This window comes from Trichomycterus rosablanca, chromosome 1 (genome assembly GCF_030014385.1).
Source record: "Trichomycterus rosablanca isolate fTriRos1 chromosome 1, fTriRos1.hap1, whole genome shotgun sequence".
In the NCBI taxonomy this organism is placed as follows: Eukaryota; Metazoa; Chordata; class Actinopteri; order Siluriformes; family Trichomycteridae; genus Trichomycterus; species Trichomycterus rosablanca.
Genome location: NC_085988.1, coordinates 39,217,425 through 39,243,084, shown reverse-complemented (window position 1 = coordinate 39,243,084; position 25,660 = coordinate 39,217,425). Strand labels below are relative to the sequence as shown.

Genomic DNA, 25,660 nt, shown 5'->3' with positions numbered 1-25,660 from the left:
AAACATACACTCCAATTAATTTCTGAACAATAGTGCCTCAAAATACCTGCAGGGCAAATTCATTCACACTGTGATACGAAACATAGCTCCCTTTATATCTCCGGCTAAATTACCAGTCAATGTGCAAAATCAATTTAGCAAAAGTGCCTGTGTGAATATGAGCAAGAAAAAAAGGGGGCACTGACAAACAGAATAAAAAGAAACCTGCTCACGGTATGTTCTGCTTTCTGGTAGGTCTCTTGGTTATAGTTTAGAGCAATTTGGCACTAGCTTATCATGCACCAATTTATTAACTGGGACCAGTAGTGCATTGTGGGACATTATAACAGTTGGATGGTAACCGTATAAACAATTCAGAGCTGAGTGAGGTCCTGATAGTCCTTCTACAAAATGATGATTTATTTCAATGCAATATTTTGTAATTGTATATTACTTTGTAGCAATTTGTAGAAAAATATTTTAGCAGAATTTATGCGAGAGAGAGAGAGAGAGAGAGAGAGAGAGAGAGAGAGAGAGAGAGAGAGTTAACATTTGCATTTGAAGTATACAAACAAAAATAAGCCTACAACAGTTTTGCCATCAAACAGAGCTTTACATCAGCATGGGCTTAAAGGTTCCCATGAAAAAGGGCCCTTAAGAGAATCTGAATTAGTGATTTTACTTATTTAATTATTTGTTTGTTTGGACAAAAAAACTCCAAGAGTTCCAGTAATTCAGTCACAGAACAAAAACTGCTGCAAAATTCATGAAATTCCAAAACTGGCATTACATACATGTAATTCATCATAACTGTAACTGTTATATGTCCCTTTATTCAAGAGTCTGTCAGACATTGTATTTAAATACTAGCACTGAGGCAGCAATGAACTTGATTTATAGACACATGGAATGTCTTAAATGAAAGATATTACGCCAGAAAAATTGTCTCATGGTTCCAAACCTTTTTTAAAACCCCTAGAGTAATTTTTTACGACACTAAAACTTGTTTATGAACCAAATAATAGAATATTATTGCATCTAAATAAACCTGGCACAAAACAGAGAGTAATTGACCTTACACTTTGGGTTCATTATTTGAAGTCTGCTTCAGTTGGACCATGATGCCCCCTACTGGCCAATTCTAACACTTCGCTTAGAAACCTGTATTAAAGAACGTGAGGCAGACTGTATCACAACCTGTACAAAACCACTCGCATAATGTCCAGAGAAATGGAAATAATAAATATATTAAAGGCATATTGGTGTACAAAATTAAAGGAATATGCTAAATATTCTCATGTAATTTTCTATAACAAATAGAATAATAACAATGTCATTTCATAATTACTGCCTCTTTCTCTCCATACCATATAAAGATGCACTGGGAGGAAACACCCTGAAACTGGAAAGAAACACTTAATGATTAGCAATAAAACTGTTGCATTGGTTATCTATGTTTATGAGACACAGATTTTAATTACGAGTGATCTGTAGCTTCCGTTTCTTTAATGTACTTTGGCTAGACTAGATCCAGATTCACACGCATTAATTACAGTTTATACAGCATTTTTTGCTCCTATCTGAGATATGCTTTTCAAAAATGATCAACAAGTTCTTCAGAAACCATAAATTAATAACATTAGCACTAAAGTGCAAAGCTGCAGTTGGCAATTTCAGCTTTAAAACGTCTAGAATAAAAAATGACTAGCTTTTGCAGTACTGTCGTTCAATTTAGGTTTATTTCTCTTGGTCTTCTATTTCTCAAGATTCTGAGGGTCTCTTAGATTGTGCGAAAGCTTGGACACGCCTGGTCAAATGTAATATTTTGATTAAGTTCTACATGAAAATAATTTTCATTCCTGTACAGGGAACAAACATTTTGCATATTTTAATGCACCATTGCTGCTTATTAGAAATAAATAGAATATAAATAAGGCTTGTGTAAAATTTAAGGTATAGTATTATTTTATATCATGTTAAATGTAGCAGAGAGAAACCAAAAATTGGAAGTAAAAAGAAATGTAAAAGTTTATTTCCTGTAGATTGGTTATTTTCACAAATAAAATTAACCATGCGAAAGTGACTTGAGCAGGGGTGTGCATATGTACTACATATGTAGTTTTTATTTAGAATCTACTGTACATTCATTTTATATTGTTTTTATCACATTTTATTTATTTTATCACTGAAGTGTTTTATACTGGAAGTATATTAAATAACAAATACAAAACTGGTTAAATATATATTTGTATGACAGTTATTAATCAGCCAATATTTCCAAATTCTTACATACCTATACACATTTACATTTATGGCATTTAGACTCTTTAATCCAAGACAATTAACAATTGTTACTAAATATATTGTAAGCAATTAGGGTTTAAGGGCCTTGCTCAAGGGTGGGGCTTGAACCAGTAGCCTTATGCTCACTATTCCAGTACCATAACCAGTGACCTACCACTGTCCTACACTAAAGATCATTTAACAAAAGCTTTAATTTAATCAGCCGTAGCCTAGTGGTTAAGGTACTGGACTAGTAACCAGAAGGTCACTGGTTCAAGCCCCATCACTGCCAGGTTGCTGCTGCTGGGCCCTTGAGCAAGGCCCTTAACCCTCAATTGCTCAGACTATATACTGTAACTACTGTAAGTCGCTTTGGATAAAGGCGTCTGCTAAATGCCGAAAATGTAAACGTAAATTTAAAGCCATTTACAATTGTGACTGAATACAATGCAAACAACTGGGGGTTAAGGGCCTTGTTCAGGGTCCCAACAGTGGTAACCAGTGACCTTCAGATTCCAAGTCCAGTACCTTAACCACAAAACTACCACTACCACAGAACTTGTATTATGTGTAATATGTTCTGACAACTGGGGAGACAATTTTATGACCTTCACATACAGTATATGTGCAGCTTTGGTAGGGATCATAACCCCCTGCACTGCTGGTGTTGTCCCAAAGGAGGCACAAGTAACATCAGACCAATCAAACCAACCAGCACTCATGGCTTTCTTAATAGCTGTACTGCCATGTAAGCTGGATTTGAGAGAAGAGTACAACCCAAAATTAAAGACAGTCTGGATCTAAGATGTTTAATGTTTTGTCTGATCAATCTTTAATCTATTCCTGCATTTCAGTTTAAACAGGGGAAAATCAGGGCTAGTAATGAGGTAAAATAAAATAGTAAAATAAATAATAATGTGATTTTAATGAGGTGATGGTAATAATGATTTGGTACAAAAGCAGTATCCAAGAAAGGCTGAGTTATTAAAGAGCAAAGTTAAGGATCGCCAGTTTGTCAACAAATGTGTGAGAAAATGATTGAAGTGTTTAAAAACAAAGAAAGATTGGCAATGATTTGCATATATCTCCCTCTACTGTGCATAATATCATTGAACGATTTAAGGACGCTGGAGGAATTTCAGTGTTTAACCGGCAAGGGCACAAGTTTAAGCTGAACACCTGTGATCTACAATCCCTCACACAGCACTGCATCAAGAACAGTCATTCATCCACAGCTGATATAACTACATGGGCAAGGGATATTCAAACGAAATACAAACAAAATATAGTTGACAAGACAAAACATATGATATGAGTTTGGATTCATACTGTGTACAATTAAATACAAGTTAAAGTAAATGTAAAACACTGTTTTTATTATTTTTATTTTCCATACTGTCCCAACTTTTTCTGATTTGGGGTTGTATAAGTGGAACATTTACCACCCAACATATTCCACAACTTCCATCATTGTTTTCTCAAAAACGTTTTCTTCAATAAGTAAAAAAAGAATGCTATTCTTCCTGTTATTATTATTATTAATATTATTATTTAATTTGTATATGTATGATTCATACTTATTTTGCCTGTCATAAATATTGCACTGTCATATTTTGTTTAAATAATAGTGATTAAATGTGCATCTGTTGCTGTGTCTAAGCTGAGTGTATTGTTTGCCAAATGCGATTCATTTCTTCATCTCAACAAGTTCACTTCATCCCTGAGCAGCACGAGCGAGAAGAAAAAATTTGCAAGGGCAGAATGCATAGCCTCTCTTTACCATAGTATACTGATGATGATGATGATGATGGTTATATTTATTACACACACATTTATGAGTAGCTTTTAATAATCTTCATGTATTTCAGAAATGCTTATTATTATTTTTGTGTCATAAATCTATTCATAATAATAAAAAACAAATTATAATCATCATCATCAATAGTAGTATTAAAAGTTGCATTAACAGTATGTAGTATAAGGAACTGTATGTATATGTATTGAGCCGTCTGCCCAAAATTAGGAATATATAGTTACTAAAAGATATAAAAAAATATTAAAATTATTATTGCTGTGTCCAAATTGAAGAATTATGTCCCTGTCTTGCCGCATCTGTCGGTGTTTTCCCCAACACTCTTGACATACATGCCCTTTTCAACACACACACATGTATCTGCACACACACAACCCTTTTACTGACACTCTGCAGTGCTGTGCCATCCAGCTGCAGGTTGGCATGGGGACAGGCAAACACAAACGGGGCAGAGCACACAGAAAGCAGGGTTAAACCCCAACACATGGCCATCCCTGCTGCAGCACAGCTCCCTTAAAAGCAGTCACATGAGTCCTCACCTTGAGAAAGCACTGACCTCTGAACAGCTCCACAGCTATTAAATTAGAGAGATGGGGTTTTAGAAAGGCCACTCACCTCGTCTGAGATCAGTAATAACCCACAGGTAGGCTAATCACAACTCACATTTTATTTCCTTTTTCTCCCTCTACCCTTCTATACTTTCAAAGCGGGACTGAAACTAAACCATGCATAATAACTACATAAAACAGAGAATGTTCCCAGATCCTGCATCAAATCATCTCCTATCCCCTCTTTCTTTTAAATTAAAGTAAAATTGCAAAAGATGTTCAAAAAAGAAGACATGCCTTTGCTCCTTCTAGAAATGTTAAAACCAAGTAATATTTAATTGTAGGTAAACACTGTTGGCTTTATTTCATAACAATATCCATACTTTTTTATTATTTTCTACAAATCTAAAATGATTGTATACATATACACCAATCAGCCATAACATTAAAACCACCTCGTTTCTACACTTACGGTCCATTTTATCAGCTCCACTTACTATATAGAAGCACTTTGTAGTTCTACAATTACTGACTGTAGTTCATCTGTTTCTCTGCATGCTTTGTTAGCCCCCTTTCATGCTGTTCTTCAATGGTCAGGACTCTCCCAGGACCACCACAGAGTAGGTATAATTTGGGTGGTGGATCATTCTCAGCACTGCATTGACAATGACATGGTGGTGGTGTGTTAGTGTGTGTTGTGCTGGTATGAGTGGATCACACACAGCAGTGCTGCTGGAGTTTATAAATACTGTGTCCACTCACTGTCCACTCTATTAGACACTCCTACGCAGTTGGTCCACCTTGTAGATGTAAAGTCAGAGACGATCGCTCATCTATTGCTGCTGTTTGAGTTGGTCATCTTCTAGACCTTCATCAGTGATCACAGGAGGGGGGGCTGTTGGCTGGATATTTTTGGTTGGTGGACTATTCTTAGTCCAGCAGTGACAGTGAAGTGTTTAAAAACTCCATCAGCGCTGCTGTGTCTGATCCACTCATACCAGCACAACACACACTAACACACCACCACCATGTCATTGTCACTGCAGTGCTGAGAATGATCTACCACCTAAATAATACCTGCTCTGTAGTGGTGGTCCTGGGAAAGTCCTGACCATTGAAGAACAGCATGAAAGGGAGCTAACAAAGCATGCAGAGAAACAGATGGACTACTGTCAGTAATTGTAAAACTACAAAGTGCTTCTATATGGTAAGTGGAGCTGATAAAATGGACATTTGAGTGTAGAAACAAAGAGGTGGTTTTAATGTTATGGCTGATCAGTGTATATATATATATATATATACAGTGTATCACAAAAGTGAGTACACCCCTCACATTTCTGCAGATATTTAAGTATATCTTTTCATGGGACAACACTGACAAAATGACACTTTGACACAATGAAAAGTAGTCTGTGTGCAGCTTATATAACAGTGTAAATTTATTCTTCCCTCAAAATAACTCAATATACAGCCATTAATGTCTAAACCACCGGCAACAAAAGTGAGTACACCCCTAAGAGACTACACCCCTAAATGTCCAAATTGAGCACTGCTTGTCATTTTCCCTCCAAAATGTCATGTGATTTGTTAGTGTTACTAGGTTACTCAGGTGTGCATAGGGAGCAGGTGTGTTCAATTTAGTAGTACAGCTCTCACACTCTCTCATACTGGTCACTGAAAGTTCCAACATGGCACCTCATGGCAAAGAACTCTCTGAGGATCTTAAAAGACGAATTGTTGCGCTACATGAAGATGGCCAAGGCTACAAGAAGATTACCAACACCCTGAAACTGAGCTGCAGCACAGTGGCCAAGATCATCCAGCGTTTTAAAAGAGCAGGGTCCACTCAGAACAGACCTCGCGTTGGTCGTCCAAAGAAGCTGAGTGCACGTGCTCAGCGTCACATCCAACTGCTGTCTTTGAAAGATAGGCGCAGGAGTGCTGTCAGCATTGCTGCAGAGATTGAAAAGGTGGGGGGTCAGCCTGTCAGTGCTCAGACCATACGCCGCACACTACATCAAATTGGTCTGCATGGCTGTCACCCCAGAAGGAAGCCTCTTCTGAAGTCTCTACACAAGAAAGCCCGCAAACAGTTTGCTGAAGACATGTCAACAAATGACATGGATTACTGGAACTATGTCCTATGGTCTGATGAGACCAAGATTAATTTGTTTGGTTCAGATGGTCTCAAGCATGTGTGGCGGCAATCAGGTGAGGAGTACAAAGATAAGTGTGTCATGCCTACAGTCAAGCATGGTGGTGGGAATGCCATGGTCTGGGGCAGCATGAGTGCAGCAGGTGTTGGGGAGTTACATTTCATTGAGGGACACATAAACTCCAATATGTACTGTGAAATACTGAAGCAGAGCATGATCCCCTCCCTCCGGAAACTGGGTCGCAGGGCAGTGTTCCAGCATGATAATGACCCCAAACACACCTCTAAGACGACCACTGCTTTATTGAAGAGGCTGAGGGTAAAGGTGATGGACTGGCCAAGCATGTCTCCAGACCTAAACCCAATAGAACATCTTTGGGGCATCATCAAGCGGAAGGTGGAGGAGCGCAAAGTCTCGAATATCCGCCAGCTCCGTGATGTCGTCATGGAGGAGTGGAAAAGCATTCCAGTGGCAACCTGTGAAGCTCTGGTAAACTCCATGCCCAGGAGAGTTAAGGCAGTTCTGGGAAATAATGGTGGCCACACAAAATATTGACACTTCAGGAACTTTCACTAAGGGGTGTACTCACTTTTGTTGCCGGTGGTTTAGACATTAATGGCTGTATATTGAGTTATTTTGAGGGAAGAATAAATTTACACTGTTATATAAGCTGCACACAGACTACTTTTCATTGTGTCAAAGTGTCATTTTGTCAGTGTTGTCCCATGAAAAGATATACTTAAATATCTGCAGAAATGTGAGGGGTGTACTCACATTTGTGATACACTGTATATATATACAGTGGGGAAAATAAGTATTTGATCCCCTGCTGATTTTTAAGTTTACCCCCTTACAAAGACTTGAACAGTCTATAATTTTTATGGAAGGTTTATTTTAACAGAGAGAGACAGAATATCAACAAAAAATCCAGAAAAAAAAACATTAAATAAAAATAAAATAAAAATTAATTTGTTTTTAATTAAGGGAAATAAGTATTTGATCCCCTACCAACCAGCAAGAATTCTGACCCCCACAGACCGGTTATGTGCCCATGAGGCACACAAATTAGTCCTGTCCCTGTATAAAAGACTCCTGTCACAGAATCAGTTTCTTCCGTTCAAATCTCTCGACCACCATGGGCAAGACCAAAGAGCTATCAAAGGACGTCCAAACACGGCGAGTGGAGTTGATTCCAAAGAGCTCAATTTTGGTCTCATCTGACCATATCACATTCTCCCAAGCTTTCTCTGAATCATTCAGGTGTTCATTGGCAAACTTCAGACGGGCCTGTACATGAGCCTTCTTGAGCAAAGGGACTTTGCGGGCACTGCAGGATCTCAATCCATTACGGCGAAGTGTGTTACTAATGGTTATCTTGGTGACTGTGCTCCCAGCTCCCTTGAGATCATTGACAAGCTCCTCCCGTGTAATTCTGGACTGACCTCACCTTTCTCAGAATCATTCTTACCCCACCAGGTGAGATCTTGCGTGGAGCTCCAGAGTGAGGGTGATTGACTGTGATCTTGTATTTCTTCCATTTTCGAATGATCGCACCAACAGTGGTCTCTTTCTCACCAAGCTTCTTGCTGATGGTCTTGTAGCCCATTCCAGCCTTGTGCAGGTCTACAATCTTGTCCCTGACGTCCTTTGATAGCTCTTTGGTCTTGCCCATGGTGGTCGAGAGATTTGAACGGAAGAAACTGATTCTGTGACAGGAGTCTTTTATACAGGGACAGGACTAATTTGTGTGCCTCATGGGCACATAACCGGTCTGTGGGGGTCAGAATTCTTGCTGGTTGGTAGGGGATCAAATACTTATTTCCCTTAATTAAATACAAATTAATTTATAACTTTTATTTAATGTTTTTTTTCTGGATTTTTTGTTGATATTCTGTCTCTCTCTGTTAAAATAAACCTTCCATAAAAATTATAGACTGTTCAAGTCTTTGTAAGGGGGTAAACTTACAAAATCAGCAGGGGATCAAATACTTATTTCCCCCACTGTATATACTGTATATACCTGTATTTTGTATATCAAATATATATGTATGCATAAGTATATATGGATGATGAATGATGGAAGTGAGTGGTGCAAATACATGTGAACTTTTGCCTTGCACCAGATGTTACACCATGAACCAGACCAGAAGATCTGTAAAAATGAATACATGTATTTAATCTAAAATATGATAAAAATGACTTCATTTAAAAACTGGCTGATTAGAAACTAGACTGGATATAGCTTCCCTAGAACAGATCTTTTAAAGTGAAGTGCAGTGGTCTGTGTGTGTAAATGGTGCTTTTACAGTGAGTGAACAGGTATGAATGCAGCTAATCAGGTGTAAGTGTAATACCCAATCAATTCCTGAATACATTAGACTAGTCTAATGGCCCAGGTGGAGAGACCCGGCACAAGATGCATTGCATAGATGATTGAGCAGAACATGCAACAGCAACACAATCAATAACATATAGAGTAAGTAAACTCAAGGGGGATCGCAAACAGCAATGAGCTGCTCGCAATATATTGAGCCACACCATTAAAAGCTGAAAATATTCAAGCTTTTGCTTTTTGCCCTCAATTACCCTTCTTCGTTTAAATAGTTGTGATGTAATTAGAAGTAAAATGATAAAGTAAGCAATCATTACTAAAATGAAAACAAACAATCCCTAAAATAATTCTCTCTTGCTTCCACAATTTTAGATGTATGGACATTTACTTAACCACCATCAATACGTCTAACAATAGCAGTTAAAACTGAAGCACATTAAAAGGTGTGTACTGTGTGAAACACAATCAGAAGGATTCAGTAGAACTACATGCATTGTGTATTGTAACCTTTCCACTGTTTGTTTACAGAGGTCTGGTTTAAGTGCATTAGTGCTGAGAGGTAAAGCTGAGCAGGTACCAAATGCATTCAGATCACTTACAGTAACCTCGGGGCTCTTACCATCACACAGAGAATTATATAAAGCTGTAATGCACGCTAAAATGTTTACCATACACGCAAAGGTTCCCTGGTCTTCAAACCCACAGTCTGTTAACAAAGCTGACAGGACCTTTTAATGTAGGCTGCTGCTGCTGCTGCTACCTCTTAAATCATGAGTTTGCACTATACGTTCAGTGGATGGAAGGCCGGCATTCTTGTTTTTTAGCATTTGGGTCATTCCTACAATTCGGTGCCTTTTGTGTCCCCAGTACTGATCATTGTATTTATTAAGTACATTTTAAACAATACAATTTCTAAACATCTTACTGAAATCATTAACACTTTCAAATAGTAAACACAATGTTTTCTACCCCCCCCAATAAAATGACTGTATACATACTGTTTTTATCTCTTAGATAGCAGAGGTTTCCCCATGTCCCCAGTGCTGTACATTCTGATGTAGTGATGGATATATGAGGTTTAATCATGAAAATATCTCAGTCTTTCAATATTGTTTAAAAGGTTTGCTTAAGTCCCTCTAAACCTTGGATTTTTTCTTTATGAGTTTGATTATATTGCTGATTATAAGGGTTTTTCACACGTCTCTCAAGTTGCTGTCCACCCTGTTATTTCTTACTACTGTCTCTTAAAATGAAGAGCTGTTTTACATACTGACATCATTTCCTGGAGCTCACATGATCTTTTTGGAGGGAAAACAACTGTGGAAGATGAGTGGCTTATTAAACTCCTCATTTTAATGTTGTTTTTTCCACATTTTATCCTAAAAGTCTTATATGGTCAACCATAACATGTCCACCCTGTTACGGGATATATGAGAAAAAGCAATACGATTTGATCACACTAAAAAGCAGAGAATTCTTTGTCTGAATTAATTTTTATGCTAGCACGGTTTTGCTCACTTGCTAGCTAATGGCTTATTTTATGTCAGAATGTCCACCCTGTTATGGTCCACCCTGTTACGACCTACAGTGGGGTCAAAAAGTATTTAGTCAGCCACTGATTGTGCAGGTTCTCCTACTTAGAAAGATGAGAGAGGTCTGTAATTTTCATCATAGGTACACTTCAACTATGAGAGACAAAATGAGAAAAAAAAATCCAGGAAATCACATTGTAGGATTTTTAAAGAATTTATTCGTAAATTATGGTGGAAAATAAGTATTTGGTCAATAACAAGCAAGCAAGATTTCTGGCTCTCACAGACCTGTAACTTCTTCTTTAAGAAGCTCTTCTGTCCTCCACTCGTTACCTGTATTAATGGCACCTGTTTGACCTCGTTATCTGTATAAAAGACACCTGTCCACAGCCTCAAACAGTCAGACTCCAAACTCAACCATGGCCAAGACCAAAGAGCTGTCGAAGGACACCAGGAAGAAAATTGTAGACCTGCACCAGGCTGGGAAGAGTGAATCTACAATAGGCAAGCAGGTTGGTGTGAATAAATCAACTGTGGGAGCAATTGTAAGAAAATGGAAGACATACAAGACCATTGATAATCTCCCTTGGGGTCAAGATCTCATCCCGTGGGGTCAAAATGATCATGAGAACGGTGAGCAAAAATCCCAGAACTACACGGAGGGACCTGATGAATGACCTGCAGAGAGCTGGGACCAAAGTAACAAAGGCTACCATCAGTATACACACTACGCCGAGAGGGACTCAAATCCTGCAGTGCCAGGCGTGTCCCCATGCTTAAGCCAGTACATGTCCAGGCCCGTCTGAAGTTTGCAGAGAGCATATAGATGATCCAGAAGAGGATTGGGAGAATATCATGTGGTTAGATGAAACCAAAATGGAACTTTTTGGTAAAAACTCAACTCGTCGTGTTTGGAGAAAGAAGAAAACCCAAGAACACCATACCTACTGTGAAGCATGGGGGTGGAAACATCATGCTTTGGGGCTGTTTTTCTGCAAAGGGGACAGGACGACTGATCCGTGTTAAGGGAAGAATGAACGGGGTCATGTATCGTGAGATTTTAAGCCAAAACCTCCTTCCATCAATGAGAGCATTGAAGATGGAACGTGGCTGGGTCTTCCAGCATGACAATAATCCCAAACACACCGCTCGGGCAATGAAGGAGTGGCTCCGTAAAAAGCATTTCAAGGTCCTGGAGTGGCCTAGCCAGTCTCCAGACCTCAACCCCATAGAAAATTTGTGGAGTCCGTGTTGCCCAGCGACAGCCCCAAAACATCACTGCTCTAGAGGAGATCTGCATGGAGGAATGGGCCAAAATACCAGCTACAGTGTGTGCAAACCTGGTGAAGACTTACAGGAAACGTTTGACCTCTGTCATTGCCAACAAAGGTTATGTTACAAAGTAGTGAGTTGAACTTTTGTTATTGACCAAATACTTATTTTCCACCATAATTTACAAATAAATTCTTTAAAAATCCTACAATGTGATTTCCTGGATTTTTTTTTCTCATTTTGTCTCTCATAATTGAAGTGTACCTATGATGAAAATTACAGACCTCTCTCATCTTTCTAAGTAGGAGAACTTGCACAATCAGTGGCTGACAATACTTTTTGGCTGACTAAATACTTTTGAGGTTCATGTGTAATTTAGCTTGACCAATATTAGTTTGGAAAAGTATAACATGTCCTTTTTATAATAAAACATGAAAAACAAATTAAAACAGTGTTTCATTTTCAAAAAGTTTTAAGGTCCAAAAGGCACCCAATCCTAGGAATGACCCATTTAGAGTAAAATATCTTAAAGTAAGAGGGTTTTATTACAGGCAATTTAAATAGAGTATTTGGCAACAGAATCAGAAAGAGTAAGCCCTACTAAAAAAAATTATACATCCATGTGATGAGCACAGATGGGTAGTAGTTTTGTTTTCTATTTTTTTTAAGTTGGATTTACAACAGTTAGAAAAGGAAAATGTAGTCAAATCCAGCAATATTTTCCCTCTCCAAGAGGGTAACAACATAAAAAAAATAAGACTTGATTATTGTAGTTTTTCACAAAACAAATCAAAGAAACTACTCAGCTGATTACAAAAGTAATTCCTATTCAAAACTTTATTTATTAATTCATTCATCACTGTATCCTCATTACAGTCAGTGGGTCTAGAGCCAAACCAATTATTAATGGACAGGGCACCAATCCTTTAGTGCATCATGTAAATTTTCATTTGAAACTTTATTGAAAAGAGCTTTCAATACATGAGCAGTTCCAAATTTGCCAGGAACGTGTATATTCTGTCTCAATTCAGTAAGAAAGATGGTGCGGATGACAGACAAAAACCCAAAGACTGTATTTGCAGATTTGCACTGTACAGATGACCTATGAGACATGTGTGCTGTGTCTAGCAAAACGTTTTGACCATCAGCATCGATATTTTATAAACAAAAAAATCCATATAAGGAAAATGCAACTGACAACCACAGTAAATGTGTTGATCATTTATTTATTCATTGTCTGTATTACCACCGCTGTATACTAATCAGGACTGCAGTACATCCGATTTATTGGGCGAAAGGCAGGAAACACCCTGGACTGGTCACCTGTCCATCACAGGGCAAACACACACACACACAAACACGGCAATTTTAGTAGATCTAATTGACCTGACTGCATGTCTTTGGACTTGTGGTAAGAAAACGGAGCTCCCTCAGGAAACCCACATGAACACAAGGATCTCCACAAACTCCACACGGAAAGGATTCTTGGCCGCCAGGGCACCAAACCCAGGCCCTTCATATTGTGAGGCAACAGCACTACCCACTGCACAGCTTATTATAGAAGTCGGAATCTACTTGACGGCCACTTCAGTCTCTATATGATCTCTAATGTAAAGAGAAAACTGTGGTGTGATTTAAGGGCAGTATGCATGGACAAAAGCTTATAATTATATGCATTGACATGGTGGCCTAAGCCACTGTCTAACCATCTTAGACGTAACAGGTAGAGGCCAAGTTTTGTTATATAAAAAGTGAAATGCATTTATCTACTGTATTTAAGGGTTGACACAATGGATTTGGGTCCATAACCTTCCTATTTTTTTCTGGGATTGCACCTCCCAATGGCTAGGATGTTTTGGCCACCCCTCCTTGAACACTAGCCAATTACATCCGTGCAGACACCTGACCGGCCAGTAGCACTGATGATGTTCAAACCCTGGATTTCTAAATCTCAGTGGTCATTGACTAGTGTACTTTCCCGCTGTGCCACCCAAGCACCATATAAATGAAAAATTTTATGAAAATGAATTTTAAGGGGTGCCAATTTGCCACTGTTGGGCCCCTGAGAAAGGCCCTTAACCCTTAATTGCTTGAATTGTATTGTGATAATTGTAAGTTGCTTTTAATAAAAGCATCTGTTAAATGCTGTAAATGTAAATGTTTGAGCGAGGAAGGGAGAAATTTCAAATAGAATTAAAATTTGACGGCCCCTCTGTATGTTGACAGTACTTCTGGTAAACAGTGTTAATAATTCTGAAGTTTCATATAAGTACAAGCATGTTTATCATGGCAATTTTTCATAATCGTAAATAAATGAAAAATAATATAAATATATGCATTAATGCTATAATACCTACTTGATGCATTATACGTCTGGATTATTCAAGACTGTGTGACAGTAGGCTTTATGCTGACAAAATCTTTATTTTAATAAAGTTTTGAGAAAAGGGACAGCTAAGCAGAATGTAACATTAGGTTAACAGTGAACTGCACTGAAATTTTCTCCAAGCTCACAAGTTATGCCACACAGTAGAATCCTTGTCCACATTTATATCAGAAGATTAATGACTGGTTTTAGATATTTAAAGAGGTAATAAAGCTAATATAGCTGCAACCAAACAAAAAACCCAAAATTAGCTAACCAAATGATGAAACTACAGAGCATTAGTAGTAAGATGAAATTAAATAATGGTAATGGATACAGTCCTACCTCTGATTTGCTTATTTCATGCCAGAGAGGTGTTACAAATGACATGATTTCAGTTAATGTAGAAAACGGCAAGTCCAGTCCACGAAATGGGGGAGGTGTAAATTTCATGTGTATGGACAGAGTCTGACAGAGCTTTAGAGCTAAAAAGGCACAAATGTATTGAATAATAACACTTTTAAAAGCAAATAATTCACCTTACATATTTTTTCTGCAACATAATCTGTTTTGTCGTGTGTTTGAAAGCTTTGGAGACCAACATGGACTCCAACTTCAATAACTCCAGATCAGAATTAGTTAGAAACTAAAAATGTGGTATGATGATTGTAAACAACATTTGCCACAGAAATAAATTGTTGGTAATGGAATATAATACTATAATATTATTATCAATATATATAATATAATATTCATTTAATAAAATATATGCAGTTCCACGGGACCATGGAACACATTAACAGGTTTCCCTTACATCCTTATGGGAAAAAAAGACTCAACGCCTTTTAAACTCAGCGTCACTCCCAGAACCAAATGACGTTGAGTTTCAAGGTACCACTGAATTTAAAGTGGTAAGTATATTTTTTTAGTATATGTTTATTAGCATAAATAGTGTTTAAAAATCTAACCATTTTTGACTCTACAGTAATGTGTACATGTTTAAGTTACATAAAATAATTCTCCAATTAATACATATACACTGTATAATTATAATAAATTACAACTTCATAATATTATTAGAATTATCATTAATTATTCCAGCATCAAACAGCATACATGGCTCTCTGGGACAACATTTGAGTGGTAAAAACCCTGTAGCAAACACCTTAAACATTTCTCTTAGTGCAATTGACTTGATAGTCCAGAAGTAAAAACGTTTATATATCTACAAATCATTTCTGGACAGATGCGCCACATAAGACTTTACAACATGCTTTCAGACTAATAATAAGTATAGGTAAGGTATAAGTAGTCCCTTTAAAGTCCCTTTAAAGTGACCTCTTAGTTAAACTTTTCTTAACTGCAATGTCATTAAAGGAATGAAGACATGTACCTGCAATTTTTTTCTCACTGGCCAAGAAACCAAAAAAAGTTGCACGCATTCCTAAATCCAAATGAAAAAAATATAAGGGGTTTTGAGGGGTTTATCAGAGAAAGCTTCCTTTGGTGAATTGAAAAGGGCTTGACAAGTTTGTTTGTGATTTTAATGACAGCAATGCTAATGAAGGAAGGGAAATGATTCAATGACGTCATTGACTATGCATTATAGACTTAATAGGTCATAAAGGGAGAACTAGTACACAGTCTTGTACCCTTGGCTTTTTAGCTCTTTTACAAAAACGTGTTTGCTTTGGAATGATCATTATTAAATCTTAATGGATCTCCTACTTGTTTGGTGTGTTCAAACACTTTTAATTTAGGGCTTCAAACATTTCTAGAACTGAGCCTGCTAAAGAGTGGACGGTTATTGTTCATTAACAAGGAGAGGCAGAAAAAGACGCCACGCGACCAACAATACCTTTAGGTGCTCAGACCTGGTGATGTAATCTCAAGTCCCAGTTGATGATTCTCTTGTATTTCAGTCCAAGAAAAAGACAAAGAGGAAACAGTGACCACATCTTTTCAAATGAAGCTTAAGATTTTTATTGCTAATGACCATATTTCACTAAAAGTGATGAAACAGGTGTGTCGATGTGATTATTACATGCTTGTGTGACTGGCATGGAGAGTGCGTATAAGTATGTGAAAAAGGGTCAGAGGTTAATCCCTATTGATTTAGCTCAGGTCTGCATACAGCACCCCCGGGAGATGGCCACTCCTGTTGGCAATCAGCTAGCACAAATGCACAATAAATCTTACTGTCCACAGTCTGTGATCACTACCAACTTAGCATAGCAGCTCAAGAGAAATAAAGAGTCTGCTTCCTAAATGACTAACAGCCAAAAGGATGTGGATAAAGTTACTTTAATAAATGTACTGTAACTTAAAAAGAATCCATCCAAGCACACTTGATGAGTAAGAAAGTATCTCAGAGAAACTCATTACATATATTTAAATATTTAAAATATTTAATCTAAGGACTCAAAAGGTCAAAAAAAGAATAGTTGTAAAAAGCATTGGAATCTTAAAACTGCCATGAACACTATATAATGTTATGTGGACACCTAACCATGAGCTTGAACATCCCATTCGAAAGCCATGGGCAATAATATGGAGTTACCCCTTTTGCAAATCTAGCAGCCTTTTGGAATGTGTCTGTGGGAATTTGTGTCCCTTCAGCATTAAAAAACACACATTTGCAAGGTATGGCACTGTTTGTTTGTTTAATTCTTGATGCCATGTCAGCTTCTATGGTTATTATCATGGCTGGATAACAGATTCTTTAAACATCAAATTAGGGGGTCGATTTGATTTCTTTACTTGTGTGTATAGTGGTACAGTGTTTGTGTGATTATGAGGGTGATTATAAGTAAGCTAGTGCCTCCAAGAATGTTAGCAGGTTTTTTGGGGGGGCTCCTGAGGTGAAGATTTCCTTATAGTTGTCTGTATGGTAGAATTTTATTCTGATGGTGATCTTTGGCAAGAATAGAGGATGTGTTTGACTAAAGTTCTTGATCCACAGAGAGGGCAAGTGGGGGCCTGTTCTCCTTTTAGCAAGTAGGTATGGGTGAATTTGGTGTGTCCTATGCGGCATCTTGTGTAGATAAATTGCTCCCATAATTTTTTGGGGTATTGAGGATGGATCTCCCAGCGTTTGTTGGTGGTATAAGTTTCCTATTCTTTTTGAGATATGGCACTGATGTCAAATCATGTCTTTGTGGGGCATTCAGGTGGCATTAGTTCACCACCACCAAGATCTCAGGCTCTCGTGTTCGATTGTCAGCTGTGTTATTAAAAGGCTGGGCACCCACACAGACAAGATTGCCTATGTCTGAGGGGCATATGGTTGAGACAGGTAACTCATTGCTGCTGCAATTGCAAAGGCCAGAAGCTAAAATAAACAGTCATGTACTGTGTGGAGGGGGTGTAAAACAACAGGAGTTGGAAGATTGAATATGACCAAGTTTGGAAGAAAATGTTTATACATATATGGTTGGAAACTTTGAGGGTGGGAGGAGTAGTAATTGGTCGTGTATGAGAGACTGAGAGAGAGCTTATGGTCCTGATTCAGCGCCATCTGATTTCCACCTGTTTGGACGCTCAAAGAAGCTTTAAGGGGAAGAAGATTTTCATGTGATGATGATGTGAAAGCAGCGGTCCATCAGTGGCTACACGCTCAACCAAAAACATTTTTTGGCATTAAAAAGTTGGAACGACGCTGGGAAAAATGCATCAGAAGGTGACTGTGTAGAAAAGTGATGTCATTTGTTTTAAAATTCTTAATAAATAGAGTTTAAAAAAGATTTTGTATAAAGGTGATCAAGTCGTGAGAGGTCGTGACCTCTTGTTATGACTGAGACTGTCTGGAACGATTCCAGACGATCATTACAAATACAATGAGGCTGCAGCAGATTCCAACACACACACACACACACACACACACACACACACACACACACACACACACACACACACACACACACACTCTACCTCCACATTCAGTGCTCACAACAGACAATTAGAAAAATGAATAGCTCTATTCATGAGGACTGTTATAACCTGCTGGATGATCAATGAGAAAAATCTACGGCGGCGTTTGTGATAAAACTGTGTAAGCATTTCATTTAAAGCAAACTGGGTATCCTCTGTACGGCTGGAGAAAATAACACAATAATATTCGGCAAATCAATAATAATTCTCTCCCTTTTCCTCTCAATCTTTTCATCTCTCCCTGCCTCCGCCTTTCTCTCGTTCTCCATCTTCACTCCCCTCATTTTCCTCCTCTCGCTCTCTAATCCGATCATGCAGGGAATAAGTGTATGCACCATGAACACATTTAATTTTCCCAGTTGGTTTTCAGCAGGCCCAGAGGTGAGCTTTAATAAGGATCAATGGCACTTTATCTAGGACAGGACCCACTTCACAGCATGCAAATTAAACACCAACACTTACAAGAAAAAAAGAGAAAGAAATGGATTTAATTAAAAAATGTAGAACCACAGGCTCTGGGAATTCAATTAAAGGATTTATGCAAAGGTTGGCTAGCTTTTTGTGTTGCAGTACTGCTTGTATAATGAGCTTTTCATATTAAAAATCAATAGGTAATCTAGGGTGGAAGATCGCCTGCTTACGTACAGTTTTGAAATCAATTTGAAAAATAGTCCATCATTGCAGTGTCACAGCACTCAAGACTTGGGCATCCGGTCTTCATTTTGACGTGGGGGGGTATCAAAACCAGCCTGCTCTGTTGTATGCGGAAATGCGTAAAAATGATTGGCTCAGGTCTGGGGAGGGGCAGACAATTAAAAGAAAGTCTTTTCTAAATAGCAAAGTACAATCTTCCAATATGTGATGTATTTTAGAGGCATAGTTTTACTCAGTATTCCAAAATATTTAATAATTGAGACTTGAGTATGTAACTGGTTTTTAGTAAAATTAAAGATGCAGCATTGTTGTATCTGTAAATTAAAACTGGGAGTGCTCTTAGGTCAGACTTGCCTTTTCCTGTCATCAACTCATCATGCAACATCATGCCACAACCACAGGCACAAGCAACTATCAATACTGCACCCCACCATTGGTGAAAAAATAAAATTAAGAGACTTAACCATGTAGGATGTTTCCAAACACCTATTATCATTAAATTCTGTAGAATCAGGACAAAAAATGAAAAGGCTTAGCTTGTCAGAGACTGCAACAGCTCAGAAATTTAAATTGTTATGCAGGACTACTGTTTCTGTTTACTGTCTATCTACAAAAACTTATACATTTAGTATCTATTTTTTTCTCCCAGACTGGACTCCAAATGTCCAAATCCCAAAAATATTGTACTTTTGTATTCTCTGTTGATAATAATAATAACAACAACAATAATAATAATAATAATAATAATAATAATAGCAGTAGTAGTAGTAGTAGTAGGAGTAGTAGTATATTACACTAGCCCATCACTGCTGAGATCTGGGTTCTAATGTCAGCAGTGCTATCAGATCACCTGGCATATACACACTCATTATTGGCTATGTCTGACTGGGTGGGGGAGGGGGAGCAAAGCCCTATAGATTCACATCCTACTCAGGGTATTCCTGCGTGCACCCAGTGTTTCACCTATATAATAATATAAAAGTAAAAACAACAATAATTATTATAAATGAGTAGTAGTCATAGAACTAGCAGTGGTAGTCTATTACACTAGCCACCACTGCTGAGATCCTATTGAGAGTATTCCTGCCTTGCATGTTTCCTGGAGGAACTGGACCCACCACAACCCTGACCAGGTAGTTATAATAATAACAAAAGTAACAATAGTAATAATAATAATAAAAATAATAATAATAATAATAATAAACAAGTGTTGCTGCTGTGTCTACTTTAAACCACCATGAAAAAAGCATGAATTTATTTTTTGGGCGACGGGATGGCTCAGTGGGTAGCACTGTCGCCTCACAGCAAGAAGGTCCTGGGTTCGATCCCCAGGTGGAGTGGGCCAGGTCCTTTCTGTGTGCAGTTTGCATGTTCTCCCCATGTCTGTGTGGGTTTCCTCCAGGGGCTCCGGTTTCCTTACACAGTACAAAGACATGCAAGTGAGGTGAATTGGAGATACTAAATTGTCCATGACTGTGATGGACATGTGAACTGATGAACCTTGTGTAATGAGTAACTACCGTTTCTGTCATGAATGTAACCAAAGTGTAAAACATGACGTTAAAATCCTAATAAACAAATAACTGAGGTAAATTACTGGGTTAATGTCAGCAGTGCTATCGGATCACCTGACATATACGCACTCATTATTGGCTATGTCTGATTGGGTGGGGGAGGGGAGCAAAGCCCAGCGATAGTTTTCCGTCCTACTCAGGGTATTCCTGCTTGCATCCAGTGTTTCAAAATTGTGTTGTGCACATTAGGCTTCAGTAAGAAATCGTTGAGTCCAAGTTTATTAGATACTCAGGTGCACATGTCTAAAACCCCGCTGTAGACCTATTCTACTTAGCAAACTACATCCAAACCCCCGGCCGTCGAGCTTCTGTTCCCACGGAATCATGCAAGCTTGTTTGATAAAGACAGCATTAGGTCTCAGATGGATGGACCGCTGTATGACTTTGACTGGGGGTAAAATGGAGCAACATGACAGCTCCTGGTCCTGCCTGAAAGCTGTCTGCCAGCCCCTGACTGGCTCTTTATTGATTCAGACACGCTTACGGCCACATCAACTAATCCACAATAAACCATTTACCCAGTTTCCCTCAGTGCAATGAGCCACACACTCAGAAGACAGCTGTGTGTGTCTGTGTGTGTGTGCGCGCATGTATGTGCTTTCTTTTAATGAAATGGGAGCCTATCTTGGTAGACAATAATCCTGGTAATAGGTTTGCACTGGGACATACATGTCAATACAAGCAAATGGGATTGGTGCCTTTAGACCTCAGATTGTCTTCTAGGACCTTAATAGGTAGAAGGTAAAATAGAAAGGGGGAGAATAAAGGGAGAGAGACCAAGTTCCAATATTGCATATACATATGGGTGCCAGGTTTGAAGATTAGATTAGATGCACTGTACAGCTGTTACTCAGTACTACAAGGCTGAGAAGTGTAACTAGACAGGTAACACGGAGAGTTCACAGCACCCGCTTCTCCTTCATCTCCAATGTGATCTCATGCATAAGCTGCACATTTTTATTTCATTTTCTACACATGTACACATGAAGCAGTGACTCTGGGATCAACTATTACATTTAAAATAGCTATGGCAGGCTGTGCTGAAATCTAGCAGCTACAATTTGAATATTTCAAAGAGAACACTTGGTTTAATATTTTTTTTTACATGCTTTCTATTTTTTCTTATGTATTCAAAGTAACAATGTATGCTGTCATGTTTTATTTTATTTTATTTTTTTAATCCTGGCATCCCAGAGTTCTTCAGTCAGTTATTGTTAAGCAAATATTGTGAACAGGCTGCAGCATGATGTAGCCAAAAAAAACTCATTCATGGAGTATCTATTACACACATTTCAATCGAAAATATATGTTTTTACATTTGTTGAGTCAAATTTTAGAAATTAAATCAACTTATCCAAGTAACGTCATTCTTATAAAGACCTCAGTGCTTCCACAGCTTACCCAGGAAGACATGCTGCAAGGTGGGAACACACCATGAACAGGACAGCAATCTATTTTATGGATTTACTTTCATGTTCAGAAGGGTTCGATCCCCAGGTGGGGCTGTCCGGGTCCTTTCTGTTTGCATGTTCTCCCCGTGTCTGCGTGGGTTTACTCCGGGTGCTCCCGTTTCCTCCCACAGTCCAAAGACGTGCAAGTGAGGTGAACTGGAGATACAAAATTGTCCATGACTGTGTTTGATATAACCTTGTGAACTGATGAGTCTTTTGTAACGAGTTACTTGTTCATACACTTAATTTTATACACTTTCATACACTTTCTTCATATTCAAACATATGGGACAGTGGCAGCCTAGTGAGTAGAGCTTTGGGTTATGAACTGAAAGGTTGATGGTTCGAATCCCAGCTCTTTCATGCAGCCACTGTTGGGCCCTTGAGCAAGGCCCCTAACTCTCTCTGCTCCAGGAGTGCCATTGTACTGTGCACATGTATATGTATATATTACAAATAAATATTCTATTCTATTATTGATTTACACCAAGGGACATCTTAGAGCAGCCAGTTTACTACCTTGCATATTTTTGGAAGGTGAAGAGAATCGCAAAGTCTTTGTACACAGTGACCAGAGGAATGTGATCAAAACCAGATTCCACTGTGCAGCCCAGACTAGGTCATGCTATAAAAAATGACAACACATGTATATGTAGATCAGGGGTTCTCAACCTGCAGAAAATGGCCTAAGGCACATAGAGCTGTAACCTGTACTTCTATATCGTAGACCTATTATTACCAAATGTTAATGCATATGTCCAGCAAGGGAGATTAGATTTTGGCCACGATTAGACGTGTAGACGATTAATCTGAAGCGCATATTTGTTTACTATGTTGGTAAGGTAAGCATTAAAAAGAGGCATTATAGATACATTTGATTAGTAAAAGATAATACTACTATGCCTTGGTTATTTAGGATAGTAACACTTCTCACATGTTTTCATCTGTTAATTACACTGTATGGCATCTATTATATTATTATCTAGCATTATTAAGTTAAATTATCTAAGTGTTGCTTAGATAATTTCAGAAAACAATGTGCTACAAGCAAGGGCCCTGCATTACATTTTCAGCCTTTAGCAGATGCTTTTATCCAAAGCGACTTACAGTACTGTGACTATTTTGTCTAAGCAATTGAAGGTTAAGGGCCTTGCTCAAGGGCCCAACAGTGGCAACCTGGCAGTGGTGAGGCTTGTACCAGCGACCTTTCAATTACTAGTCGTGTACCTTAACCGCTAGGCTACAACTGCATTACTGTGGGATTCATACAGGACTCATGGGTCCAGAAGCAAAACATTATAGCACAGATCTGATTTAGGTTAAATTATTATAGATTTTTCAAAGATTACTCATAGGCTTACTATGAACCTTATTTTAACGGCCTTTTGTTTCATAAAATACACTCACTATAATTCCCCATTCCAAAATTCCAGATTATTAATAGTGATCCAATGGCAGGTTAGCGGTTAGGTACTGGGGGGTATTCCAGAAAGCTGGTTTAACAAACTTTAAACTTAACCCTGAACTCCGCGATGACTAATCTCACCGTGTCATAACCGGAGTTTTCTGTTCCTGAAAAGCAGTTCAGGGTTAGATTACTCAACTCTGAGTAAATTGAACCCAGCAGAAGCGCGTTCACGGTTAACTCTAAACAGGCACTCTCAATGGAATGGCGATAAATGGATTCATCATGGATGTGAATGAAAGAAAAAGTAGTCCATAATATTTTACACCAATAGAAGTGTTTATTTTAATGTTTGCATGTGCAGATCATGAAAATGTTTTAAAGGTAAAAGTAATACAGCATCGTCCGTAAAAAAAAGATGTGGCAAATGGCAAAAAAAAAAGTTAGTTAAATGTGACTTAATGCGTGAGTTTAAATTCAATAAAAAAAACTTGTTGAAACATAATTCAACATTTAGCAGAAGGATAGGGCAAAATGTTTAATATGTCAGTTTGTCACGATTTTACAAGTTTTTTCCCTTTCATTTACTCAATCTAGGTGTAATCCAAGTGGAATCAGATGCACATAGCCGCAGATAAAAATAAAATACAAAAACTGCCTATGTTCAAGGCATGTTTATTACATGTAAATCATTAGTTTGTAGTGCATAAACTGTGGAATATTAAGAACTGCATTGGTACAGTCTGAACACTTTTTATTGCCATCGCTCCAGTGATTGGTAGTGTGGTTTTGAGCCTCCTGCAATTGTTAGTGATCTAAATGTCCCTAGATCCTGATGAGTATAAATAATGTTCTTTATGTTATCTTTATGTTCTAATGTTGAAGGATGATAGAGAAACCATCTCCTCTGCCTCAAGGTGGGATGATACTGGGAGGCCTACAGAGGTACAGGATATATTGAACATAGAGCATGGCATTTCATTTGATCTACCATGATAATGTGTATGACTGTCCTCTAACAGAATGTGATGGGCAGTCCCGAATCAGATGAGGGACCATCCACATCCAAAGCTCAGCTTAGAACAGTAAAAATGTCTTACCAAATATCTGCAATATTGAGAACACAAAAAGCTATGTTTGATCATAACATGCTATTTTTGCCTTTTTCTTTCAAGTTGGGTATAAATGATCTATACAAGGTCCATCTGGAGAAACAAATTGCAAAGTGTGATCCTCAGGTGGAGCATATAAAACAGACAAGGCTAGAAATGTAGTTGCTTGTATTTAAGATGGGTGTCAGTGCAAAGGGTGTATAAATATGAATGTTCTTACTAAAGAATAAGGACAAGGAAATTAACTCGTTGCACTGTTTTATTTTCAGTGATCATGCACAGAGCCTGACCATTTGGCTTCAATATTTGTAATGTGGGTAGCATCACATAAGATCTTGATGGAGAACAGTAAGTTGCAGAATGTGTATTAAATGTTACACTGTTTTATTTAAAACATTTGTTTATTTTTTAAGATAATGGTCACTACCTGTACGTGGAGGGATATTCTGTCTGCTGTTCACCTAATCCTTTTCATTTTCTGCTGGTGCTTTAATGGGAATGTGGGCTCCATCCATGCAGCCACTAACCCTTGGGAATCCTTAAGATGGTGCAGAGCAATTTTTTTATTACTTTTCAGTTTTTATCTTTATTATTAAAGACAAACCTGCTATTCTGTGGCATTCATCTTTGATGTTTATTACAGACAACCAAGAGTTTCAATGCTAGGCATACTTTTTGGATGGACCAACATACAAAAAACGGAGAGCAATGCATAAAGTCTGCAAAGAAGTGAGGGCTGATCCACAAAGTGTAATATTGCAAATGTGTAAAAAATAATACTTGAATAGACCCATAACAGGGCAGTTGCAACATTCATCGATATGTAGTAAAATCATTCTTTGACATAATTTTGCAAAGACTTTCTTGTGTACAGATAGGGTTTTCATTCATTAATGTGACTGTATATATACATATATAGGCCCTGTTTTAAGTAACAATCATGTTTGGGGTTAATTACTACAATTAATTTGAACCACAAATTATTTTAGCTTACTAAACTGTGTGTGTGTTAAAGGTATTCTATATTAATCCATAACATTCCATTCATAATGTTATAATTAATGCTATAACAAGCCTTTTTATTAATATTGTGATTAATAATGTTGCAACTGCCCCTTGTTGCAACCGTCCCCACTCTCCCCGAATTGACTGACTGATAAAAACGGAAAGGTTCGCAGAGAAATTAATCGGGAAATGACTAATCTGAGTTTAATGACTCGTTTCCGATTAAGATCTCTTAGAATAATTAGCGCG

The 25,660-nt window shown here is 38.0% G+C and overlaps 1 protein-coding gene across 4 annotated transcripts in view; it reads right to left on the bottom strand.

Annotated features, from left to right (window-relative positions):
* The window catches only part of wwox (WW domain containing oxidoreductase), a 354,592-nt gene that overhangs the window by 216,923 nt on the left and 112,009 nt on the right, over positions 1-25,660 (bottom strand). Inside the window, exon 9 of one of the 4 annotated variants that reach the window (XM_062992783.1) lies at positions 24,667-24,944. The exons of the other annotated variants lie outside the window; for them this stretch is intronic. Within the exon in view, the coding sequence (XP_062848853.1) occupies positions 24,864-24,944 (81 nt within the window). The 3' untranslated portion in view covers positions 24,667-24,863. Of the gene's footprint in view, positions 1-24,666; positions 24,945-25,660 lie in introns of those variants that run through there. 4 annotated transcript variants of the gene reach the window in all.